Source organism: Hermetia illucens, chromosome 2, assembly GCF_905115235.1.
Source record: "Hermetia illucens chromosome 2, iHerIll2.2.curated.20191125, whole genome shotgun sequence".
In the NCBI taxonomy this organism is placed as follows: Eukaryota; Metazoa; Arthropoda; class Insecta; order Diptera; family Stratiomyidae; genus Hermetia; species Hermetia illucens.
Window position 1 is genome coordinate 63,565,302 of NC_051850.1, and position 27,391 is coordinate 63,592,692.

The 27,391-nt window shown below is 41.5% G+C and overlaps 2 protein-coding genes across 2 annotated transcripts; one reads left to right on the forward strand and one right to left on the reverse strand.

Moving 5' to 3' along the window:
• The first annotated feature begins 3,716 nt into the window (after window positions 1–3,716).
• On the forward strand, window positions 3,717–14,159 carry LOC119647995 (protein Asterix). Its single transcript, XM_038049380.1, has 3 exons — window positions 3,717–3,964; window positions 4,018–4,133; window positions 13,954–14,159. Exons 1-3 carry the CDS (start codon window positions 3,847–3,849, stop codon window positions 14,041–14,043), a joined length of 324 nt encoding a protein of 107 aa, XP_037905308.1. The 5' UTR covers window positions 3,717–3,846; the 3' UTR covers window positions 14,044–14,159.
• A 326-nt stretch (window positions 14,160–14,485) lies between these two features.
• Window positions 14,486–27,258, reverse strand: LOC119647994 (ubiquitin thioesterase OTU1). The gene is made up of 2 exons (XM_038049379.1): window positions 26,392–27,258; window positions 14,486–14,863 (listed from the first exon to the last, which is right to left on the reverse strand). The coding sequence occupies exons 1-2, from the start codon at window positions 27,148–27,150 to the stop codon at window positions 14,651–14,653; spliced, it is 972 nt and encodes a 323-aa protein (XP_037905307.1). The 5' UTR covers window positions 27,151–27,258; the 3' UTR covers window positions 14,486–14,650.
• Between the last annotated feature and the right edge of the window lie 133 nt (window positions 27,259–27,391).

Consider the following 27,391-nt stretch of genomic DNA (forward strand, 5'->3'; position numbering starts at 1 on the left):
GCGTGAGCAACTAAGTTGTCTTTACCGGACACATGTTGAACGTCCGATGTAAACTGATTTATGAAGGCGAAATGCCGAAGTTGGCGAGGGAAAGCTTTACCGGGTTTTTGCAATAAGGCAAATGCGTGAGACTTATGGACCTTAGATAAAATGAACGGAAACGGAATTCAATTACTTAAGGAAGAAACTCAAACAGGTTCGGGACACCTTCTAGTGAAGAGAAGCGCCTACTGCGATATCTGAGGTATCGACGAACATGGTTAGGTATGCATCATTTTGAGGAAATGCCTGGTGGTGAGCGACTTTGGGCAGGAAATCAGTAGAAGTTTGTCAAGCCGAAGAACCTTTTGACGGTTTTTACGGTTCTAGACAGCGGAAAGCTGGCAATCGAACTAAATAATGATCAAGGAAACATTTGAAAAATGCACTCGAGTTCTCGCAAATGCTCGGACTGAGTGAAGTAGGCGACAAAGCATCATCCAAGCAGTAGTCAACTTTCGTAGTACAGAGTAAAGGAATCTCTAAAAAGGTTTGTGTTTACGTCTACGTCCACTTGCCTGTAGCCGTAAATTTGTATGGTGTTGCGGAATCAAATCTGCTGACAGGAAGGAGTCTGACCTCCACACGGCTGTTCACTAGAAAATGACACCTGCTAAGGGAATCGTATACTGTTAGGTGACGTATCGCTGCATTTCGGGTAGAGATCCCAGCGTCCCCCGGCGAACATAGATGTTGTGTCGCGAGAAACGATATGCTTCCGCGATCAGGTCAGTCAGTCGTCGTAGCCAACGTCTCCAGGAAACTGCCGTTTGCTCACGCTACTACAGCCTGCATGGCCTCCGACAGTCGCTTAAGCCACACGGACTTCAGCAGTTCCGTTCTAACCTTATCCTAAATCACCTGCATTTCTTGCAGTAGCTGGCTAGGAATGCGGTCACCAAGTATCAAATCTGTCGGCAAGTGATTTAGTTTTACTGTCTCACTAACCGACAGGTGGTCTTCGTGAGCTGCTCCCTCGCTCAGAACATCGGCACAGAGAGCGATCGACTAGTCCGTAATGCTTTATTCACGGGGATGCTAGGAAATGGTGTCTTTATATCGTATGAAATAATCGAAAAATGAAAAAATCTTCTATACGGCACTCTTCCAATTTCTTGATGACTTCTGATGTTTTCGTACTGTTGTGCTATTTAAATACACATTGCCAATTTTCAAATATTCAATGACTCTAAGGAACCTGTGAATTTTTACTTTTAGAGTATGATTTCACTCAGTGCAAACCAATCGAGCTCAACACTTAATACTCTGCAGGGAATCTTACATTAATTTAAATTGGTCTTACGCTTTCACGAACAAGGAATTTCAAGATAAACCGTTGTACGGTAGACGAGTGAACCTATTGCTCCGACATCCTGAAGGCTACGGTTTAATTACCCTAAACCTGCGAAGTAATAGTTCTACCTGTGCCAGTCCCAATAAATTGTAGACCTGTTCATTCACTCTCATCAGATTTTTAAGATTTACCTTAGCACCTTTAATAGACTCCCCGCGAAGTAGGAGTTTCACCTGCCGAATTACCATATCCCTTACAACCAAAAACAATTTAGAACGCTCACTTATTAATTAAAAGTTGAATTCTCACAAAACGGAAAAGAAAACGCGTTGGTTGGCCGACACTTTCTGTGACGTCACGGAGCGAGGAATTTGAGACACTGCAGTGTAGGAAATGCAGTTAATGTGCAAGGAAAATGTTTATACGGCTTTGGGGAGAATAATGCCCGAACACAAGTGCCCAAGAAATTCCACTCAGAGCTTTACCTAGGCCGCGAGAAACGATCGATAAGGCTCATTTATCTTCCCCTTTCTTTGCAATTTCGCAGCTGCAGGTCGAATCTTCTCAGGCGGAACCAGAGGTTTTGGAAGTGGGATCTAATGAGAACTGCATAAAATTCTCAACATCTTCTTTCAACTGAAACATGAAAAATTAATAATTCTAAAATTCAGTCATATATTATTAATTAGCATTGTTTATTAAATGTTAAAACATATTGAAATGACATTCACAATTCACAAACAATATAAACCTGACCGCAAAGAAATAGAATTTTGTCGGGCAATGGCAACCCACTTCTTCCGAATACCTCCTTTGGGAACAGTTGCAAAAGTTTTCAGTGGAGTTTTGTGGAGATATTTGTGCAGCAAGGCACAAAACAGTAATTCACCGACCTTGACATTTCATGTGCGAAATTAATTTTGACTATTTTATATTTTTTGAATAACTGCCAGTTAGCAGCCTATTGAAGTTTCTTGACGCGACTTATGACGTCGCACAGCATGGCTCTAAGTCGTCCGTGCTTTTTTGTTCCTTGGCCAGTCCGCCGTTTGTTTCGCCCAATTGAAGGTTTTTCGAACCTCCGTACTCGGTCTGACTATGTTTCTGATGAAGTAACTGCCTTACGCGGACCGCTGGTCTCATTTACATCAGTGCGTTTGAATTTGGTTGAGTTGCAACGCAACCCTCACTGTAGTCAGACCGATTCGCTGTTAAGGATAATGCCGTGTTTTTGCAAATATAAAAAGGAGCATTTTCCCCTTGTTGCCATTTTCGGTCACGATGCTCCAAGGGCAGAGGGGAAGCAGCGTCTGATGAACTGCCTCTGCCCTGGACGGAACTGTTAGTCCCTATTTTCGATTTGCTGTCTTCTAAGCCCTTCGGACACAGCTAACAGGGGACGTCAGGGACGCTATCGACTCGGTTTCAGGAGCAATATGGCTCATATTATTGCTGGTTGAAGCTTTTGGTGTTCATTTGTGTACCTATATTTGCTTGGGTCGCCCATTTGAATAGTTATCTTGCAGTACGTGTTCAGCCTGTTCGGTTTTTGCAAGAACTTTAACAATTATACGATTTTGATAAATAAACGTTTGGCCAATAACGAAAGTGTGTTTCTGGCAACATAGGCTAAGTGTCTGCCATTAGTCCTGTGGTACCAAGAAATACAGTTAGCCAGCCGGGGCTGCAGAGGACAAACAATCAACAATAGTAACAACGAACTTGGTTGGAATTTAAACCGCTGGACATTTCAACCAAGCAGTTTATTTTCAAAAACAGTCTTTGAGAGTTTTGTTAAAAGGCGCTATACAAGTGATTTCCCTCATTAGTGAAAATAGGGCGCAGAGTATATTGTGATCCTAAGCAAGGTCAATATTACTGCAGAGAAAACATACAGATTGAAAAGTATTATAGTTAAAAAATACCTTACTTGCCAGTAACTTCCACTTAATGAAGACACTTTGATTGTTCGATCACTTCTAGTCAGATACTATTACTGATTTTTTTTTCGCGCCAAATCTCACACTATTTATTTAACATTTATTTATCTATCCAAATAATAATTTAGGCGAGTTCAGAGCCGTTGTGAATTTGTCTCAAGAAGTAGAAACTTTCAAACCCAAATAACTGATATAGAACGCCTTCTTCTTGAGTTGACTTCAAAGTTTGAACCCAGACTCACATCAGACTACCGAAATCAAAACTGCAGCACAAACCACAGCCACTACAAAAATCCACAGCAAAGCTGGAGCACGACAAGGTAATCCCGACTCGCATGCAACTCCGGTGCTGTAACTTCGAAAATTTTGTTTCTCAATTCTGCAGTAACTCTCTGAGACACAGCATTGCCAGCCGAAAATATGAAAATTTATAGCAGTCCAACTTTCAACGTCAACTTGACACCCTTATCTTATTAGCAGGTGAACTTGTCCTGTCATCGGAGCTGAATTTCGGTGTTATTTCCTTTTCACAATAAATTAAATTAACGTGCAAGGAGTGCATCAAGCTCGAAAATGAGTAGCCCGATTGATCCACGTCGTCAGGACAAAGTGAATCGGTACAAAAGCCCATTGGGTCAGGGCCAAGGAGCGGTCGGAGATGACCTGATGCCAGACTACATGAATATCCTGGGTAATGAGATCATGTGAGCCTACTTAGATCGAAATTAACTCCTTTGCTTTCAGGAATGATATTTTCTATGTGTGGTTTGATGATGAAGCTGAAGTGGTGTGCATGGTTTGCACTTTATTGCTCTTGCATTAGCTTTGCCAATTCCCGTGTCAGTGACGATGCAAAACAGGTAAGTCTTATTGGAGTTCTTGTCAGTATAATTGTATGTGAACTGTCCAAATTTTGGGTAGAAATTTCATGGTTATTTTAATCAAAAATGGACCCGTTTTTATGGGTACTCGATCACCATTTTTATAATTATCTCTCTGAAATAATAATGATGTTACTCTTGTGTTAAGTAACCTTTTATAATGTTCGATGTGATGTAGACAAGTATCGGTTGTCGAGTGCCGATATCGACTATCGCTCGCAAATTTTTAGTGCTACATATGATTCCCCTCGACAGGCTAAGGCGTGGAAAACTTACTTCAGGTTGCAATATTACGTTTTCAAAAAATGATGTGCTATTTCATCACTTACTTAGGCGTCCCTCTGTCACACGCGATTTGTTAATCCACTTTGCAACAACCCTCGTGTGTGACTGCTTTTTCTTCTCATTTTCTTCGTTCCTAAGGTTTTGTTTTTAATCCCAAACCTTATTCAAATCGGTTCAATATCTGCCTGTCTGTTACACTTTTGTCGTTTCGTCTCTCGAAAACGGCTATATCAATTGACACGAAATTGGTGAGGAGGTGGGAACTGTGAACGCCCACATATGCAGTAATTTACATCTTTCTACCTTGAGTGTAAGGGGGCTCTTCATATATGCAAAAGGGCGGTGCATATATATTTTTTTAACCGAATACAGTCAAGTTGGGTATCAAATGAAAGGTCTAGATTATTACTTTTCGGGTCCAGCCTTAATTTGTAAATTTTGTTGGAAACGCAGTAAGTGCGGGGGTCAAACATGATGATTTCTTTAACGGGCCCATTCTCAGAAACTACCCCATCGAAAATTCTGAAAAAAAATCATGATGCTGCCTCTATACGGTGATACAGACTATATAGACTATAGTATGAAGCATGCTGTCCCCAAGTTTGATCAAAATTGTAGTATTACTGATAAAGTTATAATAGCTCAAAGTTGTCAATTCCGCGTAAATTTACTGGAACCCAAAATACTAAATATCATTTCACCAAAGTGGGTAGTTTGACATGCTAAATATACATATACATTACGGGCAACCTACAAATAGGATAGTTCTGCACTAAAATATACTTACATAACAAACAAACAAAACCTTTCATAGCTGAAACGGCGAGCTCCCCGTTTCGGACTTGTTTTAGCCAATGTGTCCGAATAGCTCAGTGGTTAGAGCACTGGGTTGTCATACGGAAGGCCGCGGTTCAAACCTCGCTGGTGGCAGTGGGATTTGTATCGTGACTTGACGTCGGATACCAGTCGACTCGGCTGTGAATGAGTACCTGAGTCAAATCAGGGTAATAATCTCGGGCGAGCGCAATGCTGACCACATTGCCTTCTAGAGTGTACTACGGTAGTGTACCGTTACGATCTTGAATGAAGTGCTCTAACACACATCAAGGCCCTGATCCAATATGGATTGTTGCGCCAACGATTATTATTTTCCGAGTTATCACAATCTCGGCAGATGCCGGATTTTACCTAATACTAGCACTAAGTGCCAAGCATTTAGGCTCGGACGATCCTACCTACTTAAAACTAAAGGGACGCTGGTGGTGGTGGCCGGTGTTAGGTCAATGGGAGAATCCGTCGAGAACTCCCCGCAACATCGAGCACGTATGCAGAATGGTGTACTTCATGGTTTGAACTAGACTGTGTGAAAGTCCCAGGACATCAAGGGAAGCCGTGAGGGATTTAGGTACAATACCTGTAGCTGACAATATTATGGGAACTGCAACCATCCGCTCGAGACGCCAAATTTCTTTGATTTTCCGAACCAATGGCTCATAGTTCACCTTCTTCTCCACGTATTTCCGTTCAATGTTGCTATTATGGGGGATAGCAACATCAATAATATACGCGGAGTGACCCGTCTTGTCAACTAACAGTAGGTCAGGCTTGTTGTGTAGAGTGTGGCGATCAGTCAGAACCTGCCGGTCCCAATACATGCTGTAAGCAGAACTATCAAGTACTGCTTGCGGCTCATATCGGTAAACCGGGCATCTTCCCGTGATCAGCCCATGCTTGTATGCAAGGTTTTGATGGATAACCTTACATACAGCATTATGCCTGGTGATGTATTGCACCGGTGCCATAACAGTACAGCCAGAAATGAGATGGTCCAACGTCTCTAATGCCGAACCACATATTCTGCACTCGCCGTTCTCCACCCGTTCTTTCATGATGAAGAGCAAAGAGCTCCCCAGCACACAGCCATCTGTTCGACAAATGGCTACCAAAGACAACTCACGTGTTTACCGTGCATTGCCTTGGACTTCTATTCATCGATCCGCTCTTGGTCCGACTTCACCCCACTCAGAGGATTGAAAGATCGATCCTTCAAGTTAAGTGGAGTCAGCCCACAGTCTGCCTTACAGACAGCCGCATCCAAGGGACTCGCCTGCTCGTTGCTGTAAAAGTAAACGCGCAGCGAGTTGACTTGGCGATGATGTTGTGCCGCCACGTCAACCACGCCCCTACCTCCGATGTCACGAGGTAGGTTCATCCGCTCCACGGCAGACTTTGGATGATGCATAGTATCCGCCGCTGGACGCTTTCCAGATCGGTCTTCGTCCACGGCAATATTCCGAATGCATAAGCCAGTGAAGGGATAGCGAATACATTCAACGCGCTTATTTTGTTCTTCCCCGAGAGATGCGATTTCAGCACCAGCTTTGCACGTCGCAGGAATTCGGACAGCAGAGCATCCTTTATTAGTATTCATCCATTGAACTGGAAAGCTTTACCCTCTTTTTGCATGCAACTTAAATTCCACGTAGGACGATGTAACTCACAGTATATGTGAGCGTCTACAGTTCCCAACTTCGCTCCGAATTTGGTGTCAATAACGAAATAACAATTATTGAAGGAAATGCATGTGGCAGACTGACAGACAGTAAACCGATTTTAATAAGGTTTTATTTTACAAAAAATCTTTAGAACTAACCTCCTCCCCTCATATCAAAACTCCCCTTTTCCAATTGCCAAAAAACAAGTTAAACGCGGCCCAAGGCCGAGCAAGTGTCGAAATCGATGAAGAGCAAATTAAGCGATTTAAATTCCGCGCGCTGTTTCAAAATGATCCGTAAGGTTTTGATGTGGTCAATGCAGAATGGAAACTGACCCGCCCTCTGTCGATCAAGCTTTAGCTATTATCTTTGCGACGGTAGGGGGGGGTGCCCTTCTTTTGAATTTTCGTGATCATCCCCTTTTTCCACTCTCTGGGAAAGATCGCGGATTCCCAGGATTTTCGTACAAATGGAAGTCGAAAATCTGCAGAAACTGCAGACGTAGTGATGAATAACTCTGCGGGGGGCCATGGATGTCAACGGCTTTATTCCGTTTGATTGCATTGATAGCCGAGGTGATTTCTCTTCTGCTTGAAGGAGCAGCCGTCGAAAAAAGAGCATTTTTGATGGCAGCGTAATGCTCATCGATGTTCTCAGACGGGTTTCTTAGTTTATCTGTCGTCCGCTCTAACACTGTAGAGCGGAAGTGGGATCGTATAAGCGGTCGATGTTGAACTTGGGAAGTTGCAGCTCTCCAACACTGAGGAAGTGGCGGATGCAACACGCAAGTGAACGTACACGACCATCAGATGGGGACACCTTTCGAGACAAATGTTAGCAGTTCCCTTGTTACGCACATCCAGAAGAACTCCTAAATTTACTGCTGATCACAAAGTGGTCAATCTGAATGGTCGTACTGTGTCGGTCAGTTGAAACTAACCCACCTTATGGTAAGCTCTGTACTTGAACAACGAGCCACAAATGATGAGGCGGTGGAAGTTGCAGAAAACCATAAACCTCCCACCAGTATCTTTACAGTTGCCAAGATCGTATTTTACCATCGCATATCCGAACAGGGTGTTGTCAGACCCCACCGTAGAATTCAGATCACCCAACACGATCACAATATTATCCTTCTTCGCGAGTGCATAACACTGATGAAGAAAAACTCAAACATTCTACAGGCTCATATTGGAGATTAAATTTAATATAATAATAATCGTTGGCGCAACAATCCATATTGGATCAGTGCCTTGAAGTGTGTTAGGGCACTTTATTCAAGACCTTAACGGTACACTACCGTAGTACACTCTAGGAGGCAATGCGGTCAGCATTGCGCTCGTGCGAGATTATTACCCTGATTTGACTCAGGTACTCATTCACAGCTAAGTCGGCTGGTATCCGACGTTAAACCACGATACAAATCCCACTGCTTCCAGCGAGATTTGAACCACGACCTTCCGTACGACAGCCTAATGGTCTAACCACTCAGCTATCCGGACATTTAAAATTTGCTGTGATCAAATTACAAAGACTGACCGTCGAGATAGTAAACGCAAACTGATGAAAAACCTATAATAAGTATAATAATGAAGAGCATTAATTGCTAACTTATTCCGAATATACCACAGAGATAATAAGTTATAATTTCAACCCTTCCAGGCTGCTATGTTCAATAGATGTTTTTGATCGTCGCGATAGGTAACAAAGATCATTTATGAAGAATGGGGATAAGAATAGAGCTACTATGTTGCCTTGAAAGACGCCCGATGAGGGAAAAAGACAAGATGCGGCATTGAATATAATTCGATTTTCTCCATAACTTAGGTAGGATCTCAACCAGATGCGAACAGTTGAAAGAAAGCCATATGATCCTACTATGATAAGAAACAAACAATAACCGTCGTAATCGGGAGCTTTGGAGAAGTCAGTGAAGATTATTTGGAAATCTTTTCTTCCTATTTAGAGACTACGTGACGAAGTCGGTGACAGTTAAGACAGTTGGCCCTCTCGAAAGTATCAAAAATAGAGCTGTAATTTTCGGCCAGTAAGGCTACCCCTTTTTTGCGTAATGTGATAGTACACGGCGCATAGAGGATGTGGTTATTACCCATGATGTCTAAAGCACCTTTTTGTTCCCGTCTTCGATGAATCATCATCATCATCAACGGCGCAACAACCGGTATCCGGTCTAGGCCTGCCTTAATAAGGAACTCCAGACATCCCGGTTTTGCGCCGAGGTCCACCAATTCGATATCCCTAAAAGCTGTCTGGCGTCCTGACCTACGCCATCGCTCCATCTTAGGCAGGGTCTGCCTCGTCTTCTTTTTCTACCATAGATATTGCCCTTATAGACTTTCCGGGTGGGATGATCCTCATCCATACGGATTAACTGATCCGCCCACCGTAACCTATTGAGCCGGATTTTATCCACAACCGGATGGTCATGGTATCGCTCATGGATTTCGTCATTGTGTAGGCTACGGAATCGTCCATCCTCATGTAGGGGGCCAAAAATTGTTCGGAGGATTCTTCTCTCGAACGCGGCCAAGAGTTGGCAATTTTTCTTGCTAAGAACCCAAGTTTCCGAGGAATACATGAGGACTGGGAAGATCATAGTCTTGTACAGTAAGAGCTTTGACCCTATGGTGAGACGTTTCGAGCGGAACAGTCTTTGTAAGCTAAAATAGACTCTGTTGGCTGACAACAACCGTGCGCGGATTTCATCATCGTAGTTGTTATCGGTTGTGATTTTCGACCCTAGATAGGAGAAATTGTCAACGGTCTCCAAGTTGTATTCTCCTATCCTTATTCTTGTTCGTGTTTGTGTTTGACCAGTGCGGTTTGATGTTGTTGGTTGATTCGTCTTCGGTGCTAACGTTGCCACCATATACTTTGTCTTGCCTTCATTGATGTGCAGCCCAAGATCTTGCGCCAATTGCCGCCTGCTCGATCTGGATGAAGGCAGTTTGTGCGTCTCGGGTGGTTCTTCCCATGATGTCGATATCGTCAGCATAGGCCAGTAGTTGGGTGGACTTGAAGAGGATCGTACCTCTTGCATTTACCTCAGCATCACGGATCACTTTCTCGAGGGCCAGGTTAAAGAGGATGCGCATCCCCTTGTCGTAGACCGTTGTTGATGTCGAATGGTCTTGAGAGTGATCCTGCTGCTTTTATCTGGCCTCGCACATTGGTCAGGGTCAGCCTAGTCAGTCTTATTAATTTCGTCGGGATACCGAATTCTCTCATGGCCGTGTACACTTTTACCCTGGCTATGCTATCATAGGCGGCTTTAAAGTCGATGAACAGATGGTGCAACTGTTGTCCATATTCCAACAGTTTTTCCATCGCTCCGCATCCGCAGAGAGAAAATCTGATCTGTTGCTGATTTGCCTGGAGTGAAGCCTCTTTGGTATGGGCTAATGATGTTCTGGGCGTATGGGGCTATCCGGCCTAGCAAGATAGTGGAGAATATCTTATAGATGGTACTCAGCAACGTGATACCTCTATAATTGCTGCACCGTGTGATATCTCCCTTTTTATGTATGAGACAGATAATGCCTCGTTGCCAATCGTCAGGCATTGATTCGCTGTCCCATACCTTGAGCACAAGTTGATGAACCACTTGGTGTAACTGGTCGCCTCCATATTTAACCAATTCGGCTGTAATTCCATCGGCTCCTGGCTACTTATGATTTTTTAGCCGATGAATTGTACAAACTGTTTCTCCTAAACTTGGTGGTGGCAGTATTTGTCCGTCGTCTTCAGTTGGCGGGACCTCCAACTCGCCGATGTTCTGGTTGTTCAGTAGCTCATCAAAGTACTCAACCCATCGCTCTAATATGCCCATAATGTCGGAAATCAGATTTCCCGCTTTGTCTCGGCAGGAATGAGCATCGAGGTGTATAAGGCTTCATCCTGCTGACTTGTTGGTAAAACTTCCGCGCCTGGTGCGGTTGCTCCCTGTACTTTGTAATTCACATACTTGTTGGTTCTCCCAGGCTTCCTTTTTCCGTCTGTGAAGTCGCTTCTCCGCTCGACGGAGTTCGTGATAAGTCTCTGCGCGTGCCCGCGTTCTTTGAGAATGCAACATTACTCGGTGTGCGGCATTCTTCCGTTCCGTTGCTAGCTTACATTCATCATCAAACCAGCCGTTCCGACACCTTTTGCGGCTGGGGCCAAGTATGTTTGTGGCCGTATCCATGATAACGTTCTTCAGGTGATTGTGAAGATCATTTGTTGATGCTTCATCTCCAGGTCCTCTATTGACTGCGGTTATTGCGGCATCCATTTCCCTCTTATAGGTGTCGCGGAGGGTTGTGTTGTAGATGGCTTCAGTGTTCACTCTCACCTGATTGTCAGAGGGGATTCTAGGTGGTATTGTTATTCGAGCTCGGAGCACCATGCCAACGAGATAGTGATCCGAGTCTATATTGGCCCCCCTATATGTTCTGACATTCATCAAGGCTGAGAGGTGGCGGCGTTCGATCAACACGTGTTCAATTTGGTTGAAAGTGGTCCCGTCTGGAGAGGCCCACGTATGTTTGTGGACCGCTTTCCGCGCAAACCAGGTACTTCCAACAACCATTTCGTGTGACCCTGCTAATTGAATAATCCGCAGTCCGTTATCATTTGCTTTTTCGTGTAAGCTATGGGAGCCAACGTATCGCCTGAATACGGGCTCCTTCCCTACTTGGCTGTTAAAATCCCCAAGTATGATTTTGATATCATATCTGGAACACTGGAACAGGCTTCGAGGGTTCGTTCTACTGCCTCGTAGAAGGTATCCTTCTTCGATGAATACTGCCTTCTTTAGTCTGTTTTCAGGTCCCAGCTCCGTTCGCCTTATCGCGCCCATTAACGGGCGTTTCGTCCACTATTGATCTTCAGGCTAAAGCAAAGAGCCTTCACTGAAAACACAGGCTGCCACATAAGCTGCAATCTCAACGATGATAGACGTTCCACTCAAGTGCTTTAGTGAGTTTTCCACATAAGTTGTTTCGAACTGTCATTGTTGCTCTGGGTAAAACCTTCCAAACATGGCTGGAGGAGGGCTTGATAGCACCTAAAACATCCTTGGGAAGAGCACTATACGTGTGTTTGAACGAATCCAGTGTTTTAGCAATTGTAGCTTTTTGCAATTTGAATCGCAAACGCAGTCATGTATGAGACGCGGTTGTTTAAACCACAAGGAAGATACCTTAGTTTTATTCCGATATATCTCAAATTTTCTCACAATATTCTTGAAAGGCTCTCCATTCAAATCAAAAACGTTACCCTGCTTCCTTAAGAAAAAGTAGCATCTCTGTTAGGATTAAGCTTGAACTTCATTGTGGATTTAAGCATGTACGAGTGAAGGCTATAAAGTAATGGGTACATGCTTGTAGAGAAGGAACAGAAACAAAGCCAACAATATAACAAAAGCACAATAAAACACAATCGTTAAATGTTAAAATTATTAATTAATTATTATAAGCACCCGCCAATTTTTTATCGTCCTGCTTAAATGAAAAGTGTCATCAGATTGTTTCTCCTTCCATTTTATCCGTTTTTCTTTTAAATTAACCCTTCACTCGTCTTCCTGCCGAAACTGTTCTTTTCCGCAGTTTCAACAAGGTGTTCTCTATCGTTATTCAAACTTTCATCGTTGCATTGCACGTTGTCATTTTTTGTGAAGAAGAGCGGTGTGATGTTGCTGAGATGGTTCTCTGCGTGCAAGTTGGGTTCCGGTATATGTCAAATTCGATGTTGCCCCTGTTGTGAATGGTGAATCTTGTGGATCGTATTTAGTTTGTTAAGGATGGAGTCGAGTGCTTTCGTTTCGCAGTTGCGAAAATGTCAACATATCTGGCCAAGAAGGTGGATAGTTTCATGTATTGTCATATTTTCCTTATCCATTCCCACGACGATTCGTCAATTTTTGCTAGTTTTTCCTCTAAATATGCCAGTGCTTTGCTTTACAGGTATGTTAAGGAAAGGGGCTTTTATGACGAATGATACCAATGTTTTCCTTATCCGAAAGTGTTTGCATATTTCGAGAATTCTTGAGGAGTTTTCTTCTCTATTCCTTATGGTCCGTTTTCCTGTTGATACTCGTAGTTCGTGGAATTTTTGTAGTAGCCAACGTGCTATCTTCTGTGTTGATATCAAGTATTTCGTGGTCTGATCTATGTGCTTTTGGTGAGCATCAACTTTAGTAATGTTAATGGGTAAATAAATTAACGGGCGGGAATTTATTTGTTTCTAATAGTTTATCAGGATTCACAATAGTTAATATTTTTTTATTAGCACGATTATAAATCACGAGTGTAGTGTGGGTCGAATAAGACTAACCCTGGCGCCCTCACGAATATAAAATTACGATGCTAGTTGCACTAATACATTTAGCAAACATCTAGTGTCTCAACACATCTGATCCGAGGGGGAGAAGGATTTGTTATCCTGAGCGCTACTGGGTTCTCTATTACGTTCAAGCATTTCTAGAGCGTGTTATCAATTCGTTTTATCGGGTGCGATAGTGGGTTCGTTCTTAGTTCGGTAAGTTTCCGTTTTCTAGTTTTTCGCCGATGACGACACGATTGCGATGGTGGTCCTCTATGGCTGCGTGTTTTATCAGCGACTATGGTAAATAATGAATCTCTGCAGAGATTGCTTAAATGCACATTATTTAACTTGCATTGACATAGCTAGATGAACGTTAAATCTGCGTATTGAAGGGGAATGTTCCTTTCGAATGTCACCTGGCGTGCTGCTAAAAGTGATTTTTTTCGTGTTCTGGAAGTATGTGTGCATAACTTTTCATTTTACCCTCGTAGCATGTTTCGAACTCTTTTCCTCAGAACTATATAATTTACCCAAAATTCCTCCCAATATCCCCCCTCTAAAATGTTGATCTAATCAAATCAGCACCATATTCTTCGACGGCAATATAATTTTTCTCTGATTAAGGGATTATTTACTCGTTTGGTAAGCATTACGTAGAACATATGTAACTATCTTTCCGTCAATTTCTCTTTCAGGTTTTGTCTTCTTTCATGCTTAGTGTGAGTGCTGTCGTGATGTCCTATTTACAAAATCCAGCCCCGATGACGCCACCTTGGGCATCGTAACACTAGATGTATTTACAAATTTTACTTTTAAAAAAGTTTACCAAATATGTTAACATAAATTGTTTAAATTCCAATATTGGCAAATAAAATCGTCAAAGACGCTCTAATTTGAAACAGTTTTTTCTTTAACTTTTGCTACGAAATGAAAAAGAATTTTGCCTTTACATGTAAAACCTTTTATTTAGATTAATTGATAAATTTTACCATAAAATTAAATAACGAGCGTGTAAAAACATTTACTGAATTTTGATACACAAAACCGAACTTTTATTGCTCTAGCATTTTAGCTACATTTAATGGATAAATATTTAATCACCAACACTTGTACGCAAATCAAATCGGTGACTGGACGTGCCCCATCAATTTTTCGATTGTTCGAGCACTACGCGTATGTATATGTGTAGGTGTGTTGTGTAAAATTATAGAAAACTACAACGCCATATAAAAATTACATGATTTCCTTTAATCATTTGACCAACATGCAAATCCTCAAAACAAGTCAGTAAGCTTCAGTTATCTTCGTAACATTAGTTTTGTTTCCTTTTAATATCACTATTTATTCAGATTTTCTGTTAAAAACTTTCGTCTTTTCTTCGTCCATTTCCTGTTAAACCTCGCCGAAGCTGTCGTGGCCAGTGCTGAGTGCATGCTGCTGGGCTTCCACCTGTCCGACTAGCAGCGTATCACACTGCATACAACGCAATGTGAATCGATTTACGTCTGTGAATTGACGCGAGGATTTCGCTTCGAACGCAAGCTGTTCGGCTTGCTGAAACACACCCATCTCCTCGACGGGAAATATAGTCTTTGGTTGCCCTCCCTGAAATAAAAAAAAAACTTGCATAAGTCAACAATTTATAGAAAATAATGTATATATATATTCCCTTCAACCCACATAGGTCAGGAAAACTACAACCCAAATGGCTCGTTAAAAAGAAATGGAAACTGTAGACTCCCGAGTTTGGAAGTTTTTTCTGCCCACCGACTCGGATATAAATTCCATGCGTAATTTTGCAACTCATATTCAAGCATTACACAAATATCGCAAACATCTCTCTTCAACTTCACGAGAACCTTCGGTGAATCATTCAACATGAAAATACAACCTCCATAATTTCGGTCGTGACATTTTCCGCTTCTCGGAAAGTTTCCTCCTGCACAGAGCATTCCAGATGCTGCTGTTGGCGACATCGAAAGCTTTCTCGAAGTCAGTGAAGAGGAGATGATTCGCATGGTCCTGGTGTGGTCGGTACAGGGAGACACGAATCAGAAACCAACCTACTCTGTCGATTAAATTTTCAACATGTTCTTTGATATGTTCAAGAATCATTCTATCTTCTTCACGACAGTAGAGAGTACGCAAATGATCATGAGACATCTTACACCATCATAAGTCACTCATAGTAACCATTAGTTTCTTCGGATGTCCCTCCCGCGGAGAGGACTTCAGATACGCTATATCCTGAAGCTGTTGAAAAGCTTTACGAAATCGACAAAGAACAAGTGAAGCGAGGATCTAAACTCAGCACACTTCCAAAGTGATACGCAGGACGTTGCTTTGATGAGTGCATGGTGTCCAGAATGGAATTCAGTCTGTTATCGATCAGGCTTTCGAGATATTCTTTGATGCATCTTAGGATTCTTTGAGCTGTTATTATCGCAAAAGCAAATACCCACTCCATTGTCGCACTCGAGACGGGTGTTCCTTTTTGAAATGTTAATGATTCCCTTCTCCCGCTCCCAGCATCTCCAAATAAGTGAAAGTAGCAGAAGGCCGGCGAGTTTATTACGCTTGAGTTCGGTGATGACTGGGATAGTTTCGTTTCTATTTGGAGGAGCAATCCGTATCCGCATGGTACGATCACTAGCCATTTACCCCACTAGAGGCGGTGGTGGTGAATTTTGGCGAAGCACTCCTTCCACCTCTTAAGCTGTTCTTAATCGTTTATGAAAAGTCTACCGTCAAATTTGTTTGTTACGACGCACACTGTAGCGTACTTCCGGAGATTTATTAGGTATCGCATCAGATGTGCCAGTAGTCAGCCAAATCTTATCACTCCACTTCGGAACTTAGCCGAGACCCTCAGAAAAGAGCTTTTAAATGGTGGCCTAATGCTCGCCAATATCCCCCAGCGACTTATTTAAGAACCTATCCTCCGATTAGCAAGAAGATCAAACCGGGGATTCAGGAGTTTCTTGAATGGATTTGGTGCTACTCCCGGCAACTGGAGTACATCAGAACCAGAAATGATGTCATTTGTCGAATGTCAAGCCGTTATTTAATATTTGTTTTCGTAAGGCAATATTGCCTAAGTTGAATTACTAGGTTGGATGACGATGAACGTTGGAGACGGCCAAAAACTCAGACCACTGGACGATTACGTCGCTCAAGTTCATCAAATGATCCCAAACAACCATTGAAATAAGGTTGAAAAATAAAAGAGAAAAGAGAAAAATAAGGGAGCATATTTTCACTTTTGTTTGGCAAGTTTAAGGCAGAAATAGCGGAAGGAGAAGTCCATGGGGAAAATGTTGCTCCACCAAGATAAGAAATCTATACGCAACAGACGAAACTCCCAAGTAGAAATGGAAAAAAACGAACCTTCAGAATTGACGCTGAATCATGGCTACATCTCTTACACGATGTGCGCTACTTCTGTAGCAATCAACAGTTTTCTTGTGTGTGCGTACCCATGTAACTCATGTGACAAATTACAAATAGCTGAAAATATTGTTATGGCACATACAACCACGTATCCGTAAACTTGATTGAAAATTCCATAAAAACTTAAGGCTTGCCTAATCAGTTTCTTGTATCAAGACGATGCGCCATCTGACATAATATCTGTTGCAATAATAATATACAATTACTGCCCACCCTTCTTACTCATCAGATCTAGTCATAACCCACTTTTTTGTTCGCTAAGTTTAAAAGGAGGTCATTACTTTAGTCAATAATTATTTTACAAAAAAAGACGCTAAGCACTTTTTGCACTGATTGAAAGGTTGGCGGCATCATAGAAAAAACTATACAGACTTACAGGACGATTATTGAGAGACGGAAACTTTTTGGGCAGCAAACGTACATATATTCGGGTTCTTCGATAACAAGCAGATATACTCCACATGATCATCGAACAAGTCGAAAGCTGGGAATTTGACGTTTCAGATGTAAAAGGTTTAGTATATTTGTTATGTTAAAATATTTGACTGTTCATTTTGTAGGTAACTCATTATGCATATGAACTTAGTATGTCAAATTATTCATTATAGTGTGGCATTGGTATTCAATATTATATCTTTGTCAGTAATAGTAGAATATCCACCAAACTTGGCGGTTTCATGCCTTATATAACAGCCTATATTACTACTATATAATTTTATGATTCTAGGATGAACTTAAGGGAGGTTTCCTGTCAATTCCCAGACAATATTTACTATTTTTAACTCTGAGCAGATATTAGTATACAGGGTATTTTAACGCCTAGATATCCTATAGTGTGTTTTTTTCGGTAGGGTAGTTTCTGAGAATGGGCTCGTGAAATAAGCAATGTCTTTCTATCCGCGCACTCCCCCATTTACAGCCGACAAAAAAAACTGCCGGTTTCGGAAGTACTCATCGAGACCTTTCATTTGATACCCCACATGACTATGTTGGGTCAAAAAATATACACCAACTTTTGCATGTATGGGAACACACCCACCCCCTTTTGCATGTATGGCCGCGCCTAGCTGAGTCTGCAGATAGTCACGATGTCATCTGAAACAGGTACTTCGATTTCCTCGGCCCGGCTATCGCTCGCACCTCGAGATTCGGCTAATATAAGCTTCCCACGCTACATTCTGCTCATCGATCTGCAAGGTCAACCGCTAATCACGACCATGATTGGAATCAGTTCAAGGGAATGCTTAATCTTACTCATTATTGGCTCTTCAGTTTTCCATTATTAGACCTATCAATGTACTTATTCTAAATTCTCTTTGTCTAAGGGTTTCGAAAGTTTTAAGCTGCTGTCCATCCTATGGAATAAATTTCTCTGGGCTAATGCTTGAACTCTCAGCCCCACATGGTTCTCACAGCTGCAGCGTTGTTGACTCCAATTACAGGTTCTGACCCCATAAATGATGTTTGAAACTCCTGTCTTCCAAGTCCATACGACCTCCTCTCATTGCCACCACTACCTACCACTAGGTTTTGACAAGTCGTTGACACAACACATTCGCACATAATACACCGGTGAGTTACTAATTAACACTTTTATGGTTTCACCGCCTTGCCTGTAACCAGATATGGATTTTAGCGCGTTCCTAATTATTCCTTAGATTATTCCTAACACTCAGGAAGTTACAACTCTATTTACATCTTGAAGAAAGCAGCTAACATATTACACGGCATTTTGTTGACAAACAACTTGCAAACTGCAAAAAATGGGTGAACGGAAAGTTTGGTATATCCCCCCAAGTGGAGAATAGTTTTTTCTGAATGGGCGTCGCCTACTTGTGGTGCTGTTTTATAGCGTGAGATCGGATAAGTCAGTGATTTCGCAGTACCTTTCTGTGAGAAATGACTGTAGATGATGTCATGACCTTAGATAATTTGGAGTATAATTATCATTGGCCCAACAATCCTTATTGGATTAGGGCCTTGAATTGTGTTAGAGCACTTCATTCAAGGCCGTAACGACCATGTGGTCAGCATTGCGCTCGCCCGAGATTATTACCCTGATTTGACTAAGGTACTCATTTACAGCTGAGTCGACTGATATCCGACATCCAGAGATGATAATAAATCACTCTGCCACTAGCCACTTGAACCGTGACCTTCCGCCACGACAGCCCAGCCCTCTAAACACTTAAGCTATCGGGATACAATTTGGAATATGCTCGTGCATCATTCGAAAGAAAATAAAGGAAAGTAGTTTCGAAAACATTTTCGTTGTTTTTTTAGGTGGGAGTCATACATAAAAGTTAAATTAATAAAACGTTTTCCCGCTGAAAAATATATTATATATATATATATAGTTTTAAACTAGACTTAATTCCAAATGATCAAATGATAACCATAATTGGATGATGATGATAATGTCAGGGGGAATTGCACTGTGCCCTAGAAGAACTCTTGTGGCCTTATAGTTATAGTATTTGTATTCACTATAGAATATCATCCATTTCTTATTATAGAAACTTTTCTAAGAGACAATATTTGGCTAGCCGAGCCAGATAAGAAAGAAACTTAATTGAGCCAAATGTCTCTACTCCCTTGCTCCAATTGGAAGGAGTTTTTATTACATAAAGGCTGCTGCATTATCCGCATCCGCAGGCTGCACCGAAACCGATATTGCAAAAGATTCTAGCCGTTGACGGCACAAATGTCGAGTTGGTTGAGCATTAGCTTCTCAATCTTCATTCTCCGGGGTCCGAATCCCGAATCCCCCCGAGATAATAACCACCCGGATGTGGTATACTCCACAAAAGAGTGATTATAAGACAGACATAAATACAGACGATCTCGACGGCAAATAATTCAAAATTTACATCAACTACAAGCTCCTAATTTTTGCAGCATCGCAAGCGCGCCAGCTGCTGCTAACCACCGAAACGAAATTGATATTCGGAAATATCACGTTTTGCTGCATGCCAAAATAGCCGAACTGGTGACCAGGAAGGAAGGCATTGTATGAAGCCGAAAATGAAATTTCCCCCATGCAATTTAATACCTTTCCAATTCGATGCATGGTTGCCTTACAGCTAAAACTACATATAAATCTTTAAAATTGAAATGGAAATTCGAATTTGGGGTTATGTTTGTTGCACCTGATTTGTGTTCATTTTCTTCCTTGTGCGACCTGTGTTTATTTTGTATTTATTTCTTTTTTTTATTAACGGACAGTAACCAGAGTAAATTTCAATTATTTACTGTCCTCAGAAGAAGAAACCAAGAACCTTAACCTATGCTTAGTAGTTCTAAGAACGAAGAAAAATTTAAGGGACCAAGCTTTTATGAGTTGTAAGATCGGCATAGCCTTCGAATCAGGGAATGGATGTAGATTTCAATCTCTACGAACGACAAAATGTAAAATGTCTGGGGTGCATATATCATAAGAGGCGACACGGCGCAGCAACCCATTAGAACCGCAGAACGTTTAAACAAGTCGGCTGGGGAGAAGTAGATTCTTCATAAATGGAAGTTTAATATTTCGCTCGAATGTGAATTATTCTCGTTAATTATAAAGTCAGCACTTTATTTGCATGGCTTAAGATGCAGTAAATTCGCGCGAAATAAATTAACTAACTGTTTCAACTTCGATATTAACAGCCGGATTTCTTCGAGCCTTAGCAGTATTATGTAACTGTCCTCAATGTTGCCGCAAAATGTAGTATTCCTAGGCTGAACTTAAGGGGGGTTTTTCACTCAATTTCATCTTACTCGCGAATTCTGCAATCTACATCAAAACTAGTTTCGGAAAGTACTAATCGAAACCTTTCATTTGATACCCCACATGACTATATTCGGTGTGAAAAATTGTTCGATTTGCGCATTTTCACATGTATTTAATGGCACTCGGGATTTCATAGTTCCCATATGTTCACCAAATTTCCTTTCAATCGATGTAGTCGTCTTGAAGTAAAGTGTGTGTAACAGACAGACAGAGAGTAAATCAATTTTAATAAGGTTTTGTTCTACACAAAGGTAAATTACACAAAACTTTAAAAAATGTACATAAATCGAGATAGGTTCCGCCTTGTAGGAAGCGGAGGTTAAGAGGTCGGAGGCGGGAGGAATAGTACACGCGGGGTTTTTTTTAAGAAGAAAGAACGGGTGAATTTACGTTTCAGCTTTTCAAGGGCAAGATAATCAGTTACGGGAGCTTGACAAGATCACGTGGGAGTTGAAGAGAGTTAAGGAGGATTGAAGGGAGTCACAATTAGAGGAGCGTAGTATAAAATTCAACAATTTTGCAGTCCGATTGGTGACTTCGAAGCAATGGGTGTTGAAGCGGAGCTTATTGTCGAAAGTGACTACCTAATCTTGAGTGTAGTTCTGATTTGATAAGGAGTATCCGTTAAGAGAGTAGGAGAAGGAACTGGATCAAGGTTTGAGTGAGCAGCACATAGAGTGACACATTCTGACGTTTAGCACTAAGCCATTAGCACGGCAGTCAGGAAGCCAGAGTGGAAGACAGAGTCCATAGGCGATAATATAGCGGCGAACAGCTTAAGGTCAATGGCAGACAGTATGCAGAGGGAAAGACCGTTGATAAATAATAAAGCCCTGTGCGACGCCAGAGGAGGGGGAACGGAAGGGGATGTAAAGAGACTCGGCAAGATCTGTTGAAAATATTAGAGGCAAGCCATGTTACATGTGATATGGCGACGCTGAGAGAGGTGACTTTTGACAAAAGTATCGTGTGATTTACAGTGTCGAAGGCTTAGGTATGCACTTCCTGCCGTGAAGCCAGACATTTGACCACAAAATTGGTGAAGTCAAGCAGTGGACCTATGTTTAGCAAAGCCTTGTGCTCTTCCACTATGAGATTGCCTGAAAGTACTGTGTTCCTCAGCAAAAGTGCGATCGCCACTTTTGTGAATGGAGATGATGAGACCCTCTCTCCACAGGCTAGGAAAATGAGGCTCTTCGATGCACTTGTTGAAAATAATTGAAAGAAAGGGGAAAGGGCTGGCCAATTTTACTCAAAAAAGCTTGGGAGCAACATTGCCGTCAAAATTGCAAATGAGGTACCCGGTATGGAAACGGATAATGGGGGAATTTGCCGGAAGATAAGGGGCAGATTGCATCCACTCGTAAGAGAATAGAAGAGAAAGGAGATCGAACATAGATTCAGGAAAGATAGTGGCAGAGTAAATTGCAAGATAGCTGGGGGAGTTAGCAAAGGGGGAAATAACTAGGGTGGATTGCGGCAGTTGCGAATGTGGGATCAGAGTGATTTGAGGTTTTCACACTCCAGTGCGACTTCAATACTGGCCAAATATTCCTTTTTGGACTATTAGGGATTTGACCGTGGAACGCAGAATTTTGAAAAAAAAAACGAAGTCAGCATAGATTCCAGAAGACACGAACTTTTTCATAGCAGCAAGGTTTTGACGAAGTTTTTTGTGGACTTCAATGGCGAACCAGACTGAGATTTGGGGAGGAGATATGATAGAATGGTATAGAAGGCGCTGACTGGTTGGTTACACGTTAATCGAGAAAGGAGTGGGGGCAACTGATTGTAGTCAGCGCTGAATTCAGGTCTTCCAAATTCGTCTTACGAAAGTTAAATTTAGCAGGCTTGCGCACGACAGGAGAATAGAGTCGAGTGATCTGAACATCAAACTCGAAGCAGGGCGTCAGGAGCAATATAAGTGAGAAGGATGTATGAGGGGATTGAGAAAAGCAGCGCACAGGGAAGTTTGAAGGACAAGATCAAGAGTGCAAAGAGGGAGGAACAATACGGTTAAGAATTCCGATTATTTGCCGAAGAAATCTTCGTACAGGATAATTACAAAAAACAGACAAATTATGACAAAGAGACATGCCTTTGGCGAAATGACACGTATGATGACAGAATCGCAGAAGAGGAGCCCGGAAACTAAAATCCTGTCACCAACCAAGTGTCAGTAATGCAGATTACGTGATATTGGAATATTAAGTAGTGTGGTCGGAAGCGGAAAAATTAAAAAAATGCGGCAAAAAGGTACTAAATTGTACTTTGATATGATCGTACTTAGGTTCAAGGAAAAAGAAAAGATTTTTACTTCTTCTGTTGTATTTTGTGTCATACCGTAATACAGACGGCAGAAGGAACACGAAGAAAATGAATCTAACGGAGGGCAAGAAAAATATTAGCACAACAAGAAAAATGAACAGGTTCTAATTAAAAACCAATTAATTTTGAACTTTAATTTTAATGTTCTTACGCAATTATGACTGTAAGACAACAATGCATCGAATTGGAAAGATATTGAACCACAGCGGGGAATTTCGTTCGTAGCTTCCTAGAAATCATATTTGGGGAAATGTATTGCGTATTGACCAGGAGTTCAAGCAGACGCTACAAATTAGGTTAAGATTTACCGATTTGGAATCGATGTAGGACATTATACAAAACCCATTCTCGAGCCTTGGGTTTTCTTATTGGAAGACAAACGGTAGTTCTGTGCATAAGACCGCGTTTTGTAGCAAATTAGAGCACATCAAATTGTAGTATCCTTTTTCATGTTGTAAACAATAAATGATTTCACTTTTACCACACCACAGAACTAAATACTCAAAAGTCAAAGATTTTGAGAACACGATCTTTCACGAAATCAGACTGTTTTCTCTGTCATTTTCGAAGATGAACGGTTTTCTTCCGGCCGAGCAACTCTGAAACTTCGCTATCCACAATAGTTGGCGTATATTCTAAAAGTGAACCTGTCTGCGCGTGCATGTGATGACATCGTTACGTTGTTTTTGGACTGTCGTTCCACTTATGTCGTCCAACTTATTGGGTTATTTTGTAACTTTTTATGATGTGTCACCAAAACCATTTTTGCGACGAAAATTTGGAACTATTTCACGAATACTAACTTTCTCATAAAAAGTACTGAAAAATACCTACTTTATTTAAAAAGTACTAAGGTACTGATAATCTTCAAAAGGTACTTAATTTAATACTTTTGGTACTAAAAAGTCAACACTGATACTAAAGCAAGTAAGCTGTTTTAGCAACAGTTTTAGACCCTTACATTTTGGTAAATCATTCGAGCTTAATGAGACAGACAGGTGTACTGGGAATTTTCTCGAAGCTTGGTCCTTTGATAAGGCATGATAACGACGGTAGGGCCAAACGGAAGATTGGCCGATGGGGTCGTGAAAATATTTCAATTTCAATACGTGGGAATAAACCTTTTGGTTTTTTTAGGGTTTTGTGTGAAACAAAACCTTATTAGGATCGAGACGATATCTGTCTGTCTGTCTGTCACACCCGATTTATTCGGAAACGGCTAGACTGGTTGTCACGAAAATTGATGAGAGTATGTAATCTGGTGTTCCCTTTACATGCAATAAGTGGCGCCATCTTATGTTAAGTTTAAGGGGGGCTCCCCATACATGTGAATGGAGGGTGCACATTTTTTTCACAGAATCTACCCATGTGGGGTATCAAATGAAAGGTCTAGTACTTTTCGAAATTGGTTCTATTTCTGATATTGGATGAAACATAAGGGAGTGAGGGCTCAAAATATGACCATCAAAAAGTGTAACAGGTCTCGTTCTCAGAACATATCCAACCGAAAAATCTGAAAAAAATCACAGTGGTGCATCTCTACGAAATCTAGGCCTCAAAATATATTCGGTTCCGATATCTGCACAAATAAATTTAATAATAGTATATTTCCAGATTTTAGACATTTACCCGGCACCCCCCCCCCCCTTTTGTTTATCCCAGAAGTACAAAATCTGGCATGCGTGTAATGAAGAACATAATGCACAATTTGATCAAATTTGAAGAAAATCCAACTATTATTAACAAAGTTATAGGAGGTGAAACTTTACAATTTTTTGTGAATTTCGTGCACTCTACAACCTGCATGACGTTATCATCACATATCAATTCATCAATACCACACCGAAATGAGTTCTTATGAATGGGGTCGCAAAGAATTATTTTGTTTTAGATTTTTAGTTATTTATCAACCGGTTATTATCAGCCAGACATGTGTGTACGTAGGTATATAATATATGCGTGCTAATGAACTTTGCGGGTAGTGCCTAATTCAAATAGATATAAGAAGTAAATCGGAAATATGGATACGATCAATTTATATACGTGCCTATATGTGTACAGTATTCGGAAATAGGCAGTTTGTTTGTTTAGGGTGAGCGTAATATCTACGGCTGTAATATGTACGTATGTCTCGTAGTTTGGAAAAATATGAAGGATTATGTTGGATTTGTAGCCATATACGGATAGAAAAATTTGCGTTGAAATTTCTCAGATAAGATGAACACAAAACTTTTATACCCGAAGCGCGAGCTTCCGGTATTCCGCCTTGTTTTTCATTGTATAGTCTCATACATGTTTGGATTCAACCTGCCCTCTCCTAGTGCGATATTGTTATTCACTGCATACATATGCCCTAATAGTAGTTAATTACATTACAAGACACGCATGGTTATGACAATAAATATAAAAGCGCAGGATGAGAAGATCTATAATCATCACGACAGATAAGTGCACCAATTTCGAATCCACACTGCTCTCTGAATTAGCCAATCGCACCAACTTCACCGAAGACCCTCAAGAAACACTATTGAAAATGGTGGTCGGCACAACGCGCAAGATACCCGATGAATTGAACCAGAGTAGGTAAGCCTACACCAATATCGAAATGCCTTCCAGAGTATGATGCACCCTTCTTTAAGAATTTGCGAATGTTCCCGCACCTGGAGGTTTTCGCAACTTCCATAAACCGACACTCACTGAAATCATCCGGCATTATAAACGTGAACGATAATCTTCTTATTTCCTCAACAGATGCGCTAATACCAACACATCTCGAAACGCCACCGCACAAGCGGAAGGTCGTCTGTGTGCCCCGAAACAACCAATACTTGTCCCCTCGACCATTGAAATCCCACCAATGTCAACCTCGTTACCAACCGCAGGATCAAGGAAAAGCAGTCCTGAACTAGGTTTCGTTATGCCGGCTACAAAAAATATGTGAAAATCATTATCAGATTGGAGTTGCCTTTTCGAAAAATCCACGAAATTGTTAGTGTTACGCCACTATTCACCGATAATTCCTTAATGATTTTAGGCCGCATGACTAAAACTCTATCTCAATGAAGAATGTGTCTCATGAGGCTAATGCGGTAGGACAGGGTGATAACACAGTTTAGTTTCCAAGTCGAGCTGGTACCGATTCAGATAGGGAGTTCTGAAAGGTGAAAATAATACTTTTTTCCTCTCGAACGACCTGTCGCGCTCTGCGGGTATCCCATTATTCTAACGGAGACAAATTTACTAGCTTTACCCGTGGTACTGCAACTTAGAAAAACAATGAAATCGTAACTGTACAAGAACTCTCATTTGTCGGCAAGCGGTCTTTTGATAAGTTAACGGGATCCCCAATTTTCTAGCACCTGTTCCCGATTATTTGATGACGAAAACGCAAAAACGGGAATACTTCACTCACATCGCTGGCATGACGACTCTCAACAAAAGAGTTAATTTTGTTAAATGAATCAGCAATTCTCAGGATAACAATGCATCCATGCAACATTTTCCGCTAATACTAACGAAAACTAAGGAAAGTAACATGATCTTTCCTTTTTTTTGAAAAACAGTCGACCAATGTACTCACCGGTGTTTCCAGATAAAGCGGATCGTAGTGTATTCCGTCAAATAACAGGAATACCCGCACTCCGTAATTTCTGTCCTCTCCAAAACGGTTGATAATTGTATTCGTGATATCCACAACGTCGATTTCAACCCCATAGAAACTGGATAATATCGACACCTCGATGGCGCCTCCCCACGAGTCAGGGTGCCGGATCCAATCCACGTACTCTGCATTCGGCTTCCCTAGGAACGCCTCATTGTAAGTCTCCGGGTCACTAGCAACGTGCTGGGCAATAATGTCCCTCATGAAGGTCGAGCAGTTTGGGTCAACTTTACTGTTCAGCACGTATCCAATACTGGTGAACAAGCATGAATTGTCGGCCGGAACTACTTTTTTCAACAGAATCCCAGAGAAGTCGTCCGCTGGTCCCGGCATACTTGGCGTAGGTTGCTCGTTATACGGACTGCTGGCCAGCTCATCCTCCTTGCTCAGTCTTTGGGCTAACTTCTCGTCCTCCTCCATCTGCTTCTGTGTGTTCACCTTCTCCTCTACAATCAACGTGTCACCACTCGCAATTCCGATCGATGAAATCATATCGCCATCCTTGGACAGGTCCAAAGGTTTTGGAGGGAAACCAACCAAAATGTGGAGCAGCGCTTCTGGGATCTGTGTTATTTCCGATATGCGCGTCTTCAGATTGCCAATTGTGTTCGCACCGTTCAAGTCGTTCAGGACGTGCTGGCCGCTTTTTGATTTCAGCTTCAGTGAAATTCCCGTCATTCTGTTTCCTTATTTGTACATACGCGCGAAATTACCGAACCGATCAAAATGACACTCATAAAATAAAAACACTTCTGACAGCTGCAAAAATTTGTCCAATTTGTCATTGGTCCAATTGGTATTCGATTTTCCCGCTGGTGGCGTCAGTTGTATTTAACGAAGCTTTTCTTACAGCGGTATTATATTGTTACTTTTCAATCAAAAAGAAATTCTCGATGAATGAAAATATGGTTAAAGTTCG

Bases quoted from the DNA above. Each gene is read 5' to 3' on its own strand.
- LOC119647995 (XM_038049380.1), top strand. From the start codon at position 3,847: ATGAGTAGCCCGATTGATCCACGTCGTCAGGACAAAGTGAATCGGTAC. The intron at 3,965-4,017 runs GTAATGAGATCA...CTTTGCTTTCAG, and splicing joins AGACTACATGAATATCCTGG to GAATGATATTTTCTATGTGT. The intron at 4,134-13,953 runs GTAAGTCTTATT...TTTCTCTTTCAG, and splicing joins TCAGTGACGATGCAAAACAG to GTTTTGTCTTCTTTCATGCT.
- LOC119647994 (XM_038049379.1), bottom strand. From the start codon at position 27,150: ATGACGGGAATTTCACTGAAGCTGAAATCAAAAAGCGGCCAGCACGTC. The intron at 14,864-26,391 runs GTGAGTACATTG...TTTTTATTTCAG, and splicing joins CGCTTTATCTGGAAACACCG to GGAGGGCAACCAAAGACTAT.